Below are 18,318 nucleotides of genomic sequence, written 5' to 3'. Positions count from 1 at the left end.
AACACAGAGTTTAAAAGTCAGTCCCATACAGGGTTTAAAAGTTATAGTTAGAACTGAAGAAGCCTCCTGGATGAGAGGTGAAATGTCTTCAAGAAACTGAACATATCCAGTTGCTTACGATATACTTAAAAAACGTCTCTGCATCACACAGCTTCTCCCTCTTTAACTGTACATCTCCATCTGTTGAAACAATTGGCACAAAAGATAAAACCATCCAAACTAAAACAATACTATAACAGGACCATAGTAGACTTGTAAATGTGATGAACATACAGAGCTGGAAGAGCAACAGACATTATGCCTGCAGCCACTGCACAGAAAACAGAATATAGCATCTAAAAGGAAACTCCTGTAAAAAGACTCTGATAACCCACTCTCCCAACCTCTTTGTCCATCCCCTGTGGTAAGATCGGAGCCCACATAATTGAAAGGCTTTCTCTAATACACTGGTTGGACTGAGTGGTCAGGGATCATGTGCAGTATGTGTATATATATGGAAAGACAACAAGTCAATTTAAGGTGTGTTGGAGTGCTAATGCAGTAAAGTTTTGGGGGATTCTGGAAGGCAGCATATCATATCTGTGGATTTAGAAGTGCTCTTTAAAGGTCCCATTTGATAGAAAAATCGATTGCCATGTCTTTTTGATTAGAGAGGGAGTCTAGTTGCTATATAGATACTGTAAAAGTATAAAAACACTAAATCCATGGCAAAATGCACACACCCTGTATTCATAAACTGTCCCTCTAAAGCGAAACTCTCGCCAAAAAGCAACCGAGGCTTTATTTGGGATTGAATATGAGTCAAACCTTCATGTGAAAGTATAATTACGACGAAAGAGGCACTTTTAAGATTTACCGTAGTTTCGGTTTTGGGCACGTTAATTTTGAACGGGAGTGCATGGGGCAAGACATGCTAGCATCAAAATCGCTATTTTAAGCTCAATGAGAGGGCTCGACACAACATGAAACTTTGCTCGTAGCATCACTAGGGTCTCTACTCATGAACAAGAGCATTGAGAACATTGTTTGTGTACACAGAGTTTATGAAAAAGAAGGTTTTTGAACTACTCACGTTAGCTGCTGCGCTCCTGCGCGTCGTAGCATGTCCTGCCCCATGCACTCCCGTTCAAAATTAATGTGCCCAAAACCGAAACTACGGTAAATCTTAAAAGTGCCTCTTTCGTCATAATTATGCTTTCACACGAAGGTTTGACTCATATTCAATCCCAAATAAAGCCTCGGTTGCTTTTTGGCGAGAGTTTCACTTTGAATGATCCATCGGGACTTACATTGTGACGTCACACCTATACATTACGGAGACTATCTAAACCACTTTATTTGGAGGCAAATCCAAAACTGAGGCACACAAAATGACTGCCTTGATCCACCGTTACAATTGAAAACTGAACAAACTACTACAAAAACAGATTAGATGCTGTATAATTTGAAGCTGAAAATAGGCCTGTAAACTGTGGTGGATGTTTGCATGGGGTAAAAACCCATGTAATAAACCAAGATAACATTTTCCTTTAAACAGTGAGAGCTAGACGTTGAACCTGTCACTATCTCATCAAACAACACATCGGATGACATAAGCAGGTCACTGTTGTAAACCAGTCTCTCTGAACTGCTCTCAGATAATCAACCAGTACTAAACATTTCCATACACAGTGCACAGGCCACACAGACTCACACTGACTGTATCAAATGAACCAAGCCACACACCAATCAGAGAGGAAAAAAGTCACAAATATGCGCGCTCACGTGCATACGGTAAACAGAAGGTGCTCACACATTATTCAAATCACATAATTTTGTATCAAATGCAGATACACACATATCACACACAGTCATGCATTACGTAACAATAATATGCCTTAGGCACTATATGAAATGCAAACAGGCATGCACACATGAATCAGGAAGAGTCATCAACACACACACACACATACAAACATACATAGTCAGAAGAAATAAAGGTGGGGATATTTTTACTCATTATCCGCTGCTCTTCAGTCTGAAGATGGTCTGTAAACAAATCTGAAAGATGAAGGGAGGAAATAAAAAGCTGACCAGACCATCAGTCACCTGAACAAGGCTCACACATCAGCTCACTGTGCTTGTCTATTTTGTCATTACAGTTTAAACTTATTGTTGAAGGATTCCATGTTCCTTTCAGGGTTGACAAAAACACTTACAAAACAAACACTCTAAGTCTACACATGTCATTATTACAATATTTGGATTCAAGCTGCAGCAAAAGAGCTCAAAGTCTGACTTTTTTGCAAAACAATACAGCATAGGTGGCACTGCACTGTATTATGCCTCGAAAATTCAGTTAAGATCAGATAAAAGCTTTCTTTTCAGCATCACCTCAGAACCTGAAAACAGGGCTGTTTGCGAGCAGAGCTATGTTTAATGGCTACTCCATCCAGCAAATGTTTGAGAAAACACAGACGCGTGTCTGCACAATGTCAGCACAGAGAGGGGACGACAGGAATAAATCTCACAATGGGAGAGCGAGAGCGACACAGAGCCCTTCCCTTCCAGCTAATGGAAGTGTGTTTTCAGAGAAATCGCGGGGAATGCCTACAATAGCATACTAGCAAAGTGACAGCAGTTAAAATAACTGACATAATCTGGCCTCAAGCTTTTACTCTTGGGTGGAAGTATGATTATAAAAGTGTCCTGGCCTGAACTACAATGAATTACTGTCCCAGCAAACAACACACATACGCACGCATACATACAGCAGCCCAGGAGAGTTTGAATGAATCAGATGAAAGTAGCGGTCAACCTTAATGCTCCTAATCCTTAACAAGAATACAATTTCCTGAACGATTGAAAAGAGCAATTATTTCTATTTGTACAGAAATATAAATCCTTCTCCCACTGTGGCTCTGCTTTGGAAACTCAGAGTTTGACAGTGCTGAACAAAGAAAGGGGAGGTGATTTCCAGTGCAAATTCAGTTTGAAACTTCAATCACAGTTACAATTTGATTGACAAACTAGTTTTTAAGAGAAATTTTGGTTCTTTTTTGCTGGATCAAATGTTTCCATCATATGACGAATGTGAATGATTATGTTGTGTGCAGACATTGGGCTACTTGAAAAATGTCAATACTAATCACCTGTCGCATTAATGATTACGTTAGTCAACTTTGGAGACTTAATCTGCCGGACTAAGTTACTGACATAACCATAGAAAAAGGTCTGAGCCCAAAAGCTTGACTCAGTTCAGGGTTTTACTAAAGTGTTTACTTGCTAAAACAGGTCAGTACACAGGAAATCCAAACAGAACAGGCAAACAGTACTTAAGGGCTAGGCAGAGGCAGAGTGGTCCAAAAACAGGCCGAAAACACGAGAGATCAAAAGACAGAGAGACCAGAGGCAAAGCAAGGCAGGGAATCATGAGCATATTCAACCCAGACAAGGTTCTTAAACCAAGAGAGGAGGTGCAAGATGAGACAGCAGAGGCCTTCTCCATCTCTCCTGGTTTACCTCTTCATTTGACCGTTGGACTGGGGAAAGTATGCAGAGGTGAGGCTGACTGTGGGTCTGATTAGAGATATTAATGCCCCCTTGAACCTCGAAATGAATTGTGGCTTCCGGTCAGACACTACATCCCTATGGGAAACCATGCAGATGTAAAAAAAAACATTTTTCAACAGCGCCTCAGCTGTCTCCTTGGCTTTAGGTAACTTAGGCATGGGAATGAAATGGATCATCTTAGAAAATATATCCACCACAGTGAGTACTATGGTGGTACCTTCAGAATGGGGCAGTCCAGCGATGAAGTCAAAGGTGATGTCTGACCAGGGGCATTGAGGAACCAGCAGGGGTTGAAGTAGACCTGCTAGTGAGTGAGAGGATGACTTATTCCTGGAACAAATGGGGCAGGCGACCACATACTCCCCCATGTCCTTCTCCATGGCAGACCACCAGAACCACTGTTTGATGAAGAACATGGTACAAGAGACTCTTTGCTGGAGAGGAGGAGGGTTAGGGTTAGGTTAATGGCGCAGTTGTGGTCTTGGTGAGAAGGCAGCGATGTAGCCCGGGCCTTGTTGAATACCTCTCTAAGTTCGTGATAGCAGCAAGAAACCTTTGAGAAGTCAGGTTAATCTGGATCCTTAGGTGGGGTCTGGATCTTGGTGAGGTTGGGATTGTCCAGCCCCCTGAATCGTCTGTAAGGAATTGGGAACCTAAGAGAAGTACCTCTGTGTGACGTGAGACACAGCTCTCTCCCGAACCAGCAATGACTTCCTAAGCCCAGTCAATCTGAGGGTTGTGTTGCACAAGCAAGGTGTAGTCCAATACCAGAGGATGCAGAGGTGAACAGAACAGGTGGAAGCTAAGCTGGCCAGTGCAGCAAAGGGCCACAACTTGGACTCAAACACTGGGGCACTGCAGTGTCCAACTTGAGTCAGCTGCCAGGGTGTGGAACTCAACGGCTTACTCTGATAAAGATTGCCCTCCCTGTCTTAATCTCATCAGGGCATGAGCAGCGTCTTGGCCTGGAGTTGACTGGTCATGAGGAGCACGAGAGACTGGCAAATGGAGAAATTACGAGCCCACTTAGCTGTAGCCTTAGCTTCCGTGTCCAGACAGAAGGGAGAAAATGTAAGCCACCTTGGAGTGTCAGAGTGTAACGCTGCTGGATGCAGCTTGAAGTGGAGCCCACACTGGACCAGGAAGGCTCTGCAGTTGGCTTCATCTCCAGAGAAATGTTCAGATCGAGGAGGGGCAGTATTGTAGCCAGAGCCTGGGCTGTTGCTGCCACCACTGGAAGGAGTGTAGGTGGCGAACTGAGCCGAGCCAACAGTGGCACTAACGTACACATGCAGCCAGACCAGCTACAAAAACAAAGAACGGAGTAGCTTGGATAACAACACACACATAGCAAGGGTGATTTTATTCTCTGCAGGATTACGCCAATATATTACTCCCAAATATCTTTATATAGCCAAAAGTTGTTTTTTATTAATGTTCAGATGTGCAACACAGCTCAGCTCAACTGGACTCAGCAGCCTCCAAGCAAACATGACTGGACACCAGACTGGGACTGAACACACCCTCAGAGACTGACAAATGCAGGTTTGAAGACAGAGAATACAGTATGAAGGTGATTTGCAGCTAAGGGCTAGCTAATTAGCATGCTAACTTTAATAGACATCTCTGGAAAACACAGCTTAAAGATGTGACACTGTTTTTCACATTCTGTGATAATTTTTTGAGTGTTTCAAACTAAAATCCTGGTCATATCTTTTAAAATGCCCCTCTAAAGTTACTTAATGGGGAAGAAGGTGAAAACTAAGTAAATAACTAACTCAATTGTAACTATTTAAAACATTTCTGAGAAGTCAGAGTTAAATCCACAGGCAAGGTTAATCTCTAATGTAAGTGTGCAGCATTAGTGGCTATAATATGCTGTTACAGTGGCTCAGCAAACTCCATCTGAGACCCGTGTTTCTCTCAGTGACACCCATTTTTAATGTGAACAGAGAAAATGTCATCTCCCAATAAAACCCCTCATCAGTCCAAATATATTGGTACAGGTTCTCTACAGGCATACTGTATATGCAGAGGCTTTAGCTGTGAACATCTCCTTTTACCATTTTTGAGTGATGCCATAACTGATTGCCTCTCCACCCCCATAGAAGATAAGTGGTGCATGATGACAGGCACCCGGCTGAAACATTATCATCCATTTGCATGGCCTCTGCGCTTCTTGATGAGCATTATGCAGATGAGCTCAGAGTTGGAGTTGTTTTGAAGAGAAAATATTTGCAATCTCTGCTGCATCTCCTTCGTTTTTTGTTTTTTTTGTAATTTCCAAGATAGGTTTCAGCAATGAAATCTGTCACAAAACTAAATTTGCACTACTACACTTTTTGCAGAGTTGAAGAAGTGTGAAGTCAACCAAATCACAGCTTTATTGTAAGCATCATATCACCTTCAGACTATTCAAACCTTCAGTGACCAAACAGAAAAGACCATGTGAGGAAAAACTTGCAAACCCAACCGGTCTAGGCAGATGCCCGCCCACTATTGAGTCCGGTTCTGCTTGAGGGTTCTGCCTGTTAAAAGACCAAGATTCCAAATCTGGGAACTGTCATGAGATTACTTTTACGATGAATTGCTGCTATATAAATTGAGGTAAAAGGGTCGGTGTGCTGGAGTGAAAGAGAGAGCAAACATTCCGACGGATGTTTTTTTGCTATTCTACTTACTCTTAACATTTTGTCTTTAACAGTTCTGTTTCTATTGGCCTGAGACGTTCAGTTGTGAGTTGATGAAATGCATTGTTTGCCAAAAACATGACATTTTCCTTTTGAATTCCTGGGCTTTAAGAATATTATACAGTTTGATAAATAATGGCTCTTACCACAAATATGTACAGCAACAACACCCTCACCATTACCATATGACACCCAGAAGCCTCTGGCTCTTTGCTTCTCTTTCATCTGTACTCCATTAAAGTTGCTTCCCCTGATCTCAATTACTGTCCAGATTTATGATAATTTCCATAGCCATAATGGCCCCAATAACTCTAATAAAGAAGCGTTACAGTAGACGTTCCCGTTTGGAAGGCATCTATCAGTTTGCAATTAAAATAAACATACCACAAGTGTTTTTACTGCATCGTTCATCTGAGACGTCGTTCTGAACTTTGCTTTTGCATTGTCTGGAGGAGCTGTCAATGATTGCTGCCCTAATTTGGCAGGAGGATTCTTGCATGATGGTTTGTGTTCTGTGGGTCATGTTGCAGTGCAGTGGTGTAACGTCCTGGAGGAAAATGAAGGAAGGGAAATACACCTATGATTCATCATGGCAGCTGTGGTAATTAGACTGAGCATACCCTGGACAGTGTACCTCTAAGAGGTTGTGGCATGTTATGGCTCTGGTTCTTAGAGACGTAGACACACAATGGCAGACTTTGACTTTTTTGGGAAGACTGTGGCTCAGGAGGTAGAGTGACTGTCCAATAGTCAGAGGGTCGGTGGTTAAATCCTTGGACCTTGCAGTTTACATGTTGAAGTGTCCTTGGAAAAGATACTAAACCCCAGATTGCTCCCGGTGGCTCCATTGGTATGTTAATGTGTGTATGAATTGTTATCGCTGACTTGAGTTGTAAAGGGCTTTAAGTGGTCAATCAGACTAGAAGTGTGCCATATAAATGCAGTCTAGTTACCAATAATAAAGCTGTCATGTCTCATCTGCCTTCAGGTCATGTTTTTCTTTTCTCTTATCATTTAGTTCTGTTTCCTGTTTCATTTTTCACTTTGTTTATGTCGCTCCGCTGACTGATCTCCTGTGAACCAAACGTGTCACATGTAGATGCTTCTTGCCTTTTGAATCTGCCTTTTGAATCTGGAAACCTGCTACACAGGAGTAACGTCTATCAGGTTGAACATCTTCTTTTAGCAAAGCATGCTTAAACTTGCTAATTAGGACTAAACAGAAAACCAACTTAAACAGAAAATGGTGGAAATGTTGTTCATTTTGAAGGTAGTTCAGTCATAAATCATACTGATGTAGATCAGTATAAAATTCTGACCTGCCGTGATAGATAAAAAAAAAAAAAAAAAAGTCAGAGAAAAGTCATTACAGTTCTTCTGAAAGAAAAAAGTGCATCCAGAGACATTTTTTAAAAAAGCAAAACATTCAACCAGCCGGTGGGACCAGAGGAAAAAGAAAGGTCATCTGAATCTCGTGCATTTACGATATTGGTAATTAGCAGGCACACTTTTTAACATGCTAGGACAACCACTCAATTATTTCCCTTCGGTTATCAAGTTTAGTTTAGCATCTTTTTCTAAATGCATTTTATTGGTGTCCTCTTTAGTAATTGCTCTTTTTATTGTCCCCCCAACAGTAACATGAAATGGTTGGCCTTGGTTGAGATGTTTCAGTCTGGACTTAAGTCGTGGACCACCTAACAAACCAACATTGCCATCACCAGAGCTATGCCGTTATGGTTTCATAAGGGTTGGTTGCTGACAAAGTAGTCTCAACTCAAGGTGCATTTAGATAGAAAAGCTAGCTGTGGCACATCAGAATTAATCATCTGCAGGAAAGCTATATACGTAGACAAAATACCAGTCTGAGTGTTTCTGAGGAATTAATTCACCGTGTGTTCAATAGTTTTAAAAAGTGAGGGTTAAAACAAAAGTTAACCTTAATGATATTTTGAATGTTCCAGATAATTAGTGGGAAAAATGAAAATATTTTGTTTGGTACGTTCTCTTTTACCTGTGTATTTCAGGTGTGTTTGTTTTCCTGTGTGTGTGTGTGTGTGTGTGTGTGTGTGTGTGTGTGTGTGTGTGTGCATGGACATGGAAAAATCACTCTGTGGAAACACAGTGGGGGAAAAAATTGTTGTTAAGTGGAAACACACTCATTAAAGCTGTTTGCACAGGTGTGTGTGTGTGTGTGTGTGTGTGTGTGTGTGTGTGTGTGTGTGTGTGTGTGTGTGTGTGTGTGTGTGATGCCCCAGGGTTGTGCTCAGATGGTGTTTGGTTACTAACCTACATTACACATGCAAATTGCACACACACTGTGTCTGTCCCATGATACACTTGTGTCCACACAGGCCTGCTCAGTACAAACTGCTCATCCACACGCTCCACGGTCAGTAATTACAGTACGAGTCATAGTGAAAAGGCACTGTGCACGTACTGGTTACCTGGTTTGAAGTCACAATAAAAGCAGTGTTATTGCACAAGTGTAGTTTTTAGAGCTTTATTTACACTTGTTTTTCAGAACAATTTGAAACATGCTACTGTAATCACATAGAGACTCTCCACAAAATGGCTTTAAGGGCATAAATGCACCGTTTAGAGACCCGAGTTCACCTGACCTGCAGGAACCCAACCATCAAGGTGACACTGTGGGCCACTGTACCTCCCTAATAAACAGCTGCTAGATGTATTCATGTTTTATATTATAACTGCACAAATGATAATTGTGATGTCATTGCAGTCAAGTTGCTACTGGTCTAGGTAAAGTTTGCTGACAATGCAACCAAATCCTACCGGCCATACAAGACTAAGTAAGGCTGTGAGCAAAAACTCTGCCTGCACTGAAATGGGTGCAATGCAAGGTGTATTTTATTGATTATGAATAAAAATGTGTAAGAAAGTAAGTAAGAGAGAAATACATGTTTGGCTCTCTTGATCATCTAAAATTAAGGCATTTGGCGATCCCTTAATGTCATGTGTGAAGGGAATGAGCACAAAAAGCTATATGTTGATACGATTAATTGGTTTATTTTTTGTCATTGGTCAGTCTCTCTAATCACAGATGTGGTTTGCTTGACATTAGGAAGGACAGGCAGCCATCACAGGATCCAGTTACTTTTGTATAAAGCGCTTTATTGTAAGTGCAGCAACTTCCACGTCTTTAATCGAAGTTACGGCTGCTCAGGCTTCTGAGAAATTGTCACCCTCTGGGAATTGTTATGCAGATTGAAGGGCGCTTTTTTTTCCTCTTATATATTTCCCCATCTTGAGGTTGTTGAACTTCATTATGTCTTTACTTGATAAACACTGTAAAGTACTTTTTGCAAAAGCTTTTCAATTGCATGTGGCTGTCATCAGCCATATGTCTCCACAGACATTCTGTGCAAATGATCCTCCTACGTAAGTATTTAGCATATGCCTCTTGCAATCAAACATGCCTACATCTTCACAGACAACACCTTTGAAGAAGCAATCAATATGTACACTAATTAAAAGTACATGTCGCACCCTCAAAATGATAGATCTCAGTCTTCTGTCTGGCAAATGTATTCTCCCCAGTACTGCATGTTTTTTTTTTTGTTTTTTTTATAATAGTTTGCTGGAGCAGCTGGATCTCACATGGTTGACCACACATGAACTTTAACGAAAAAAACACCAATGCACAGCGTGGACTGATGACGTCTTGTCACTCCACTATCATCATAACACTCTGTCCAACCAATAACCATGGCGGAATAATACACTAAAATAAAGATTTAACTCTGTCTCCAAATCAAACATGTGGCGAATATCTCTAGGTTGCAAGATACACAAAGAGGAGAGGAGAGGAGAAGAAAGCAGGGGTGGAGAGGGTTGTGTTTATCTTTGACGTTTTTTATTATATTATTTTGTGCTATGGACGCTTCAGATGTAGGTCAGTTTACATAATATATATATCTCTGTAAACACAACTTCCGGTGTTTGCAGTACCGATGCAGTTTTTCTTAGGTGGCCAGACTGAATATTTGTCAGAGTTATAGCACTACTTTTGATGTCCTCATGAGAAGATTTCATGTAGTTGCCTCCCCAAATTGATATTAGATATTTTTTCTATTCAGCTCACTGTCTTGTATTGCCTATGTATCGTTCACACGACGAGCAACAAAGTTATGAAACGGCCCTGCCTGGCGACCTACATTGTCACCAAGTCGTCGTTGAAAGTCTGGGCTAGCTAGCAACTTTGACTTGTAGAACGTCTGTGACAGTGTCAGGTTGTAGCTCTATATAGTCAGCTTCCATTGAAAATGACTTGTAGCCTGATGTTATGTCACCGGTAGCCCGAGCACACCAGACAGTGTTGTCTCAGATGCTGTTTTCAGAGAACAACCGAAACCCACTCTTCAATACCTAGCTAAAGAGCAACTTATTTTCTCTTATTAGTTGACAGAGACAAATTTGCAGCATGGAACAGGGAAAACTGGACTTTTCTGAATGGATGCTAAAATCTGATGGACGTATAACTGCTGTTGTCATTAAATATTCCAGTTTAACTGGAGTTGTTTGACTTTACTTTGACACTACTATCAAGTGTAAAGGTGAATTTTGCATTTGAAAGAAACATGTTGATTAAATGTGCATACAGGCAATAGCTTGCCAGTACCCTGGCCATATAAGCAACGTCCATGTTAAGTCAAAGTCAGGTCGTCTTTGTGATAACAGATTTGTGTTAATCAACAGCTTATCAATAAATCAACCAACCAACCAACCAACCGATCAATCAATCAATCCACCCACCCACCAATCCATCCATCCATTCATCCAACCATCCAGCAATTAGGCCTCATTAATTGATACATTTATCAGCTGAATATCAGTGACTGTTCTACAAATGTGAAAGGTGTGCTTTGTCAGGAAAACGCAATGTAAAACACAAAGAGAATAAATCCCTTTATCCACATTCCTGTTGCATTTTATCAGATGAAAACATGCACCTTTGTGTCCATTGCCTCAGTGGGTGCTCCATGTCTGCTCTGCTAACTGGATTAGCCATGGTGCAGCAGTCTGCTGATGAATAGCCAGCAGTAGGTGTTAGGTAACGTGTATGGGGAGAATGGGTCCCGGGCATCCATCATAATCATCAGCTACCAGGGAGGTCTGCTCTGGATGCTGATGCTCAGCACTCAGGTGGCACTCAGCCGAGGGGGGGCGGGCTGGCAGACACTGCTCTCGTGGAAGTGTGAAAGTCAAAGAAGACCACATATTCTTTTACTCACATCAAAAAATCAAATGGGAGGCAGTTTCCATTCCTGTATTATTAGAATTAACTGACCCTTTGCCTGCTGTGGTGCACAGAAAATTGGAAGTGACTGGAGTACCTTTCCAAAGTCACGAGCATTGGATATTCTGTTTCCAAAACGTTAATTTATAGATTAGATAGATTTCCAAAGGTGCTGGACTAAAACACTAATACAGCAGTGTGCATGGCCAAATTAACCAATATGGAGGTCCATGGAGTACAGCAAGCACTGGGCCCCTGTTGACCCCAATACCTCCATTCTGGTCTTGCATTGTGTAGGGACCCATGGTCCGTTGTTGTGCTGACTGCTTGTGTTTCTGTGTTTATCATTGGCTTGTTCTGTGATATTACCTAGCCAATCACTTCCTTCACTGTCTTCAAAAACACACTGGAAGCCAGATCTCCAACAAAATTTTAAAGACAAGAAAAACGGGAAGGCAAGTAAAGAAAACAATGCAGGTTGTACACTGGAACATCCAGCCATGCGACCCCATCCAAGACAATCTGATGAAGGTCTGTCAGCCCTGGGTATTCTCATACACACCTGTCAATCCACGGGTGTGTGAAAGTTTTAGTTGATAAAAGTTATATATCCCACATGGCTTTCCCTGAATTTGTTGACTTCAAGACTGGCGTTCTTGTTGACTCGCATGAGCATGTATACATAGCTGTTGCGGATATCGCGCACAGTTAATGATGACGATTCCCATGCCCATAAAGGTCACATTTCTTCCTGCATTACCACTGAATGTTATAACCGGATGTAAATAATGTAATGTAATGATGTAAATAACCCGTCATGTACAGTGCACCCAGCAGATGACGTTACATGTTGGCTAGAGCACAGGTCACCAACCGCTAATCTCATAAATTGTGCAGTATTAATGTAGTTTTATCCCATCGACAATTATTTGGTCCTGCATATAAAAAAAAAATAAAAAAAACTGACAGCCACAGAACTTGCTAAATGTGTCCTCCAAGTTAAAAGCTAGTTATATTGGCTGTAGATTTGAAATTCTTTTAAACTTTTATATTCGAATGTTGATATCCATTGCATACACATAAATAATTTAAAGATGTTATATTACTCCTTCATCACTTATTTTCTAAATTAGCAAATTTTTTCTAAATTTCGTAGTTTTCGTACATACCAATTTTTCATTGAGTTCTGGAAATGTACAAGTTACAGCTGGCTTGATTAAACTTGATTAAATGATGTCATCTTATTCTGTGTTTCTGGACAAAATATCAATTTAAATTCCATAGCTCAATACACATAGTTTTACAATGTTCTTCTTATTTCCCCCCAAAAATACACAATAGTAGTAGCTATGTTTAAAAAGAAAATATGATTGTTTTCATGGCAGACAATTGATTTGTCCTAGCACAACAAGCCACTAAGCTAATAAAGGGTAACGCTACTTTTAAATGAAGTACTAATAGCTGCATCCAAAATGACTGCAAGTTATGTGAATATTGTTGTTTGTAGTTCAGAACCCACAGATAGATATCACCTAAGTACATCCTCCATCAGGTCGACAGAGCCTTTTAGTGCCTTTTAGCATATTGTTTTGGTTTTCTTGAAACTGAATGGTTTGGGTGGCCAGTTTTTTAGGCCGGATTTACAGTATACTATTAATTATCTCAACCAAGGACCTTATGACTTATTAACTTGCTTCAATCTACAAATCAAACCGTGCACAAAATACCTTTTGGCAGATATGGCATGACAGTGTAAGAACATACTATAGACATGTTATCTTTCTGAACAACTGAGCACATGTCTTGCGTCTACATCAGTGACATACAGCAGGTGCGACTGTGAATATTTGTCTTCGGCACTCGAGGGACAGCTCTGGTCATGGCCATAATAAGCAGTCACCTTCCTCCCGCAGACCTGATTCTGTTCATTCTCACCCATTCACAGATTTATTGAGTCAATTTCCCAGCTCACATAAACGCTGAGGCGCCGGCTGCCTGACACTTCACCTCTGCAGCGGAAGTGTGTCCTAGATTCGACACATCAGCCAGCTGGTCGGGCTCTGTCCTGCAATTGCAGCCCCCTGATATGTACGACGGAGAACACAGTCTGTTTAGTGTAAATCACATTTTAGACACAAGCTTTATCTTGAGCCGATGTAGAAAACTTGCCAGAGGTGTTAAGGTGTGAAACAAAGGCGTGAAAACCTCCATCTCTGTCCTCGTGAGCATTGATCTCAAGACACAGATGAAAATCAGCACCTTCTGAGTAGTTCAGAGTACAGTCTGCCACATTTTGCAGATATCTAGATGAGCTAAATGAAACGTAGAACAGCTTTTCCACATCTGTTCACTTCATTCGGCTCCCTCCCCTCTCCCCCTGGATAACCACTTTTCTTCTACATCTCATATCGAGTTTTTTTTTTTTTCAGGTTTATTTTTAACCAAGTACGGCTCGGAATAGCTTGCATCCTGAAATGGAAATTTTGGGATGAACACAATGGGAACTTGGCTCCATCACTGTCACCCCCGGAGGGAATAAGTGACTCACGTAACCCCAACAGACATGGCTGCAGCCAAGGCGAAAGAAGAGCGAGCCAAGGGGGGTAGAGGGAAAGAGAAACAAACAACAAAAACCCAGATTTATGGCGACACTTGCCCATTTCCAAACATCACACACTGTATGTACATCTTTGATCCTGTCCCCCCCAACCCACACACACACACACACACACTTTTCATTATGCAATTGTCGTTCCTGCGGTGATGAAAAGCACATGGCCTTTGCTTACATGTTCCCATTATAAAGTAATAACTTCCAAGCAGGGCTTGTAGGCCTAATCCAAATCTAGCAGAAGAGCAGGGCCATTAATCAAACCGTTACACCCCAAAGAGTTTTTCCCGCTAGAGAAAGAGCAAATATATCTCTCTATAAACAGACGTGACTGTTCACAGTGTTTATATCCAGTCAGGGTTTAGAAATGTGGCACAGTCTCAGTCACTGCAGAAAAAAAGAGCAGTGTAGCTGAAACGAATGAATGTTTGAGTAAACCAAAGGTAACTTTTCTTCAGCAACCAAAAACAATCAATCATTGAAACAATAAATGCAACAATAACATGACTTGAAAACTGGCACACAGTTGCCTATGTACATGTTCAGAAAACATGAACCTACCATGAAGCTACCATGACATCTCCACGATACCTAAGCATTTTATCTTGTTTAATACTTTATTGTTCTTTGTGTATAGCACTTTATTGTTTCTTATTGTTTCTATATTTGCCCCTGTATCTATCTATCTAGTACCTAGCAATTTAAGGAGCTCACATTCTACAATTTAAACGTAGACATATTATTTCAGGGGGCAGATCAGGGGGCAGATTCCAATATTTGAGTCAACAAAAATGAATCAGTACATACTTTTTTTATTTTAGTACCAGATGTTTATTCTGGCACCAGAATGTAGTACCAGAAGAGTTGAAGCTGCTCTTATCAATGGTATTAATGTGAATGTTGTATGAAAAGATTATATATAATGTTAAAAAAACAGCTGAGCCAAAAGTGAAAAATCAGTTATCATCTACTCCAAAGTGCTCCATATAGCTTATCCTGCATGATCCAAGTCTGCGGTAGCCCTGAGATCAAAATTCACTTGAAAAGATGTTGTTTGCATCCATCGACTTCATACACTGACTTCAGGCATGGTGATGCTAATGCTTTTAGCTTAGCAGCTACAGTGAAGATTTCAGCTTTAAAAAAAAGGTGTAAATAGCATCTTTTCACATCCATTTGGGTCCTCAGGACTTGCAGAGATTTGGACTCTGCAGGAGATGCTGTGTGCAGCCATGTTATGTTTTTTCTTCTTGGTTGTTTTTTTATGTTTTAAAATAAATCCCTACCTGCTTCTGTTATTTGCGAGAATGCTGCAGCCCTGTTTCGCTGTGAAGCTCCAGAAGTGTTTGGTGGACTACAAAACTTTGCCCGACTCTCCATCAGCATGTAGGTGAGAAGATAATGAGTGAATTTTCCTTTTTGGCTGAAGGGTTCATTTCAAGTGTCACTCAGCAAAGTGAATTATCATCTAAATCTACAGCTTCCCTCAGCTCTAAACAGCCTATTAGCTTATCGTGGCTCATTGTTTTGGTTGTGTACAGTGAGTTCATTAGAGCTCTTTCACTGAAAAAAAAAATAATGTGTATATATATATATGGCTTTAAGTCATGTGCAGGGAGCTGCAAGTATACATTTGAAACAAAGCTAAATTCCAACTAAGCTGTCGATTGTCTGATGTCCTAACGGGGATGTACTAATGATACATTATAGACATTTGGCAGCAACAACAGTCTCTACTTTGCTTCATTTCCCACCAAATATTTAATTCCTCCACCATATACACATCAACACTCAGAGCTAAACCAGCCCTGTGTGCTACATTACATCCACTTCCCACATCGTTCAAAAAGAACTCTGACAATAAACATCTCTGATCCTACGTGCTGAAAAACAAAGCGAAAAGGCCCTTTGAGATATTTCCACAGTTAAGCCGGCCAGATTGCTGAATGAGGAGCAAGGCCAGAGGAGAGGAGACAGAGGCCTTATATAGTCAGAACAAACTTATCCATGGGCTAAGGTAGCCAACAAGACGGGATGCTGACCTCAATAGAGCTCGGTGATAAGCCACCAGAGCTGATGAGCGCTTTTAGAAGATAGGAGCAAAAATGTCAAGAATCTTGAGCTGAGTTTGGGAAAAACGGGAGAATTTGAGAGCCCTGACGTGTATGTGTGCAGAGTTGTGTAAGACAGAAAGAATTTGATCTTGAAAAAAGGTGAAAAGGAAAACCAAGGCACAGAGAGGACAGATGACAACACGAAAAAAAATGCACATTATCCCAAAAAACACAAAAACAAAACTGACCGGTCGCCAAGCCAAACGTCTCCGCCAATCACACTGGTCCCCTCTCACAAACCGGGGGTTGGGAGGGTCAGAGGTGAGGCTTTCCTGGCTTTGGCTGTAAAGCTCAGTCTCTAAAAGTCCTGGAATCGGTTCAGATTCAGCCCACAAGTCCCATGACCTCGTTGGGACTGGCGCTCTGCAATGCTGGACTGTGGGATCCACGCCGACTTTTTTTCTTCTTTTAAAGTGACGGCATGTGTTTATTTATATTAGCCTCTGTGGGCCGGCGATGGTGACACATGAAATATCATCAGTGAGGGGTGTGAAAGTTGACATGCTCGGTCTTGACACTCGCCTAATGTAGCTGCGCCACTGCTGGAGGATAAAGACTTTGGACACAAATCGAAGGGGGGAAAACAAGAATGACTTAGAAGTTGTTGGGGTTTTTTTTTTGTTGCCACGACTTTAAATTCCTACTGAGGCAGCAGTCCTCTTAAGTCGTGTTATTTTTAAACGCCGGCAACACTTTTCTTTTCAGTCTGATGTAAAAGGAATCGTTCCGTTGCGTAATCGATTAAAGTAACAGCTTTGCTCAGAAAACTCACATACACGTGCTTAGCTTCATCAGAGTCTGGTATCACACGCACAAACTCTTCCTCCTCCTTGGGGAAAAAAAAACCACAAAACTCTCCTCGCTTCATCTCTGTCCCTCTCACACAGGAAACTTAAAAATACACACACACACACACGCACAGAGGGAATTCTACCGCGCGGTTGTGGTCTGTCTATTCTGCAGTCCCCATCCTCGCCTGAGTATCGTACTTACCCCATGGCTGTGGAAAGAAGAAGTCCCTCCGGCTCTGCTGGGCAGCCTCTTGCAGCTTCAACATACACACTTGTGCACATGCAGTGATGGAGTCTACGAAGGGGGTTTCCTCTTCTGGTTTGTCCCTTCTGTTTTACCCCCACCCTCCTCTCCCCTTGGCTTTAGCCGTATCCTTTTTTGGAACTGGAGGAGAAAGAGAAAATCAAAAAAAAAAAAAAAAAAAAGGGTGTCAGAAAGTGAGAAGGGGAAGCAGAGATGGGATCATAATAATTGCTCCCTATGTCCCCAAACCAGGGACCTTACCAGCCTCCAGCGGTACACCAGTCTCCCTCCAATCATCCCTCTGTTCCCCTCCCTCCTCCCCTCCTCCTCTCCTGCTTGGAGACCATACAAGCCAGCAGGAAGGCTATCCAGACCAGGACACTCCTTTTTCCCCACTGTCACTCATTCCCCCTCATTTCGCATGTCAAGATTTTGGATACTTGACCTTTTGCTTGACTTTCTCCTAGAATGGCAGAACAGTGTAAAACAGTCAAGGTCAAAACTCAAGGCTCAGCCTCTGTCAACTCTGTCAACAACTCGACTGCACTGCATCTTTGCTTCCTGGGTTGCATCCAATGACTGTAAACAAGAGGGACTCTGGTGACAAACCCTCAGGGCCAGAATGAAAAAGAAAACAGTTCTCTCCCTCTCAAACGTCGAGATAGCTCGCTCTTGGTTAACAAAAGGAAATTTGCATGTTAAAGTTCAGGTTTGTCAGTTGAAAGTTATGTAAAAGGAGAAAATGTCAAGAGCTTCGTAACTGCTACATCATAATGTAAGATATGCAATGTATCAGGTAGAAGAAATGTTTATTAATGTCTTGTATTTTCAACAATTACAGCTCCGTCTTTTGCCATTTTAAAGCTGCTCTAAACGATATTCTTATATTAAAGAAAAATTTCAGCAAAAAAGGTAATGCTGATGGTAAGTCGGGTAAAGTCTTGTAGTCCGCTGAACTTTTTCTTGAGCTTCACAGCGTAACAGGGTTGCAGAAGCAGATGGGGACTTGTATAAAAAAAATAGCATAGTCCTGCATAGTCCAAGTCTCTGGAAGTC

General features: G+C 41.4%; 1 protein-coding gene across 1 annotated transcript in view; it reads right to left on the bottom strand.

Annotated features, from left to right (window-relative positions):
* The window catches only part of pde5ab (phosphodiesterase 5A, cGMP-specific, b), an 80,089-nt gene extending 62,517 nt beyond the window's left edge, over positions 1-17,572 (bottom strand). The window contains exons 1-2 of the mRNA XM_030431845.1: positions 17,524-17,572; positions 17,221-17,403 (exon numbers count right to left, since the gene is read on the bottom strand). Coding sequence (XP_030287705.1) covers positions 17,221-17,300 — 80 coding nt within the window. The 5' untranslated portion in view covers positions 17,301-17,403; positions 17,524-17,572. The remainder of the gene's footprint in view (positions 1-17,220; positions 17,404-17,523) is intronic.
* Between the last annotated feature and the right edge of the window lie 746 nt (positions 17,573-18,318).

The sequence above is a fragment of the Sparus aurata genome, chromosome 10 (genome assembly GCF_900880675.1).
Source record: "Sparus aurata chromosome 10, fSpaAur1.1, whole genome shotgun sequence".
Lineage (NCBI taxonomy): Eukaryota > Metazoa > Chordata > Actinopteri > Spariformes > Sparidae > Sparus > Sparus aurata.
The sequence above is the reverse complement of the archived record's forward strand: the minus strand, read 5'-3'. Positions and strand labels throughout refer to the sequence as shown.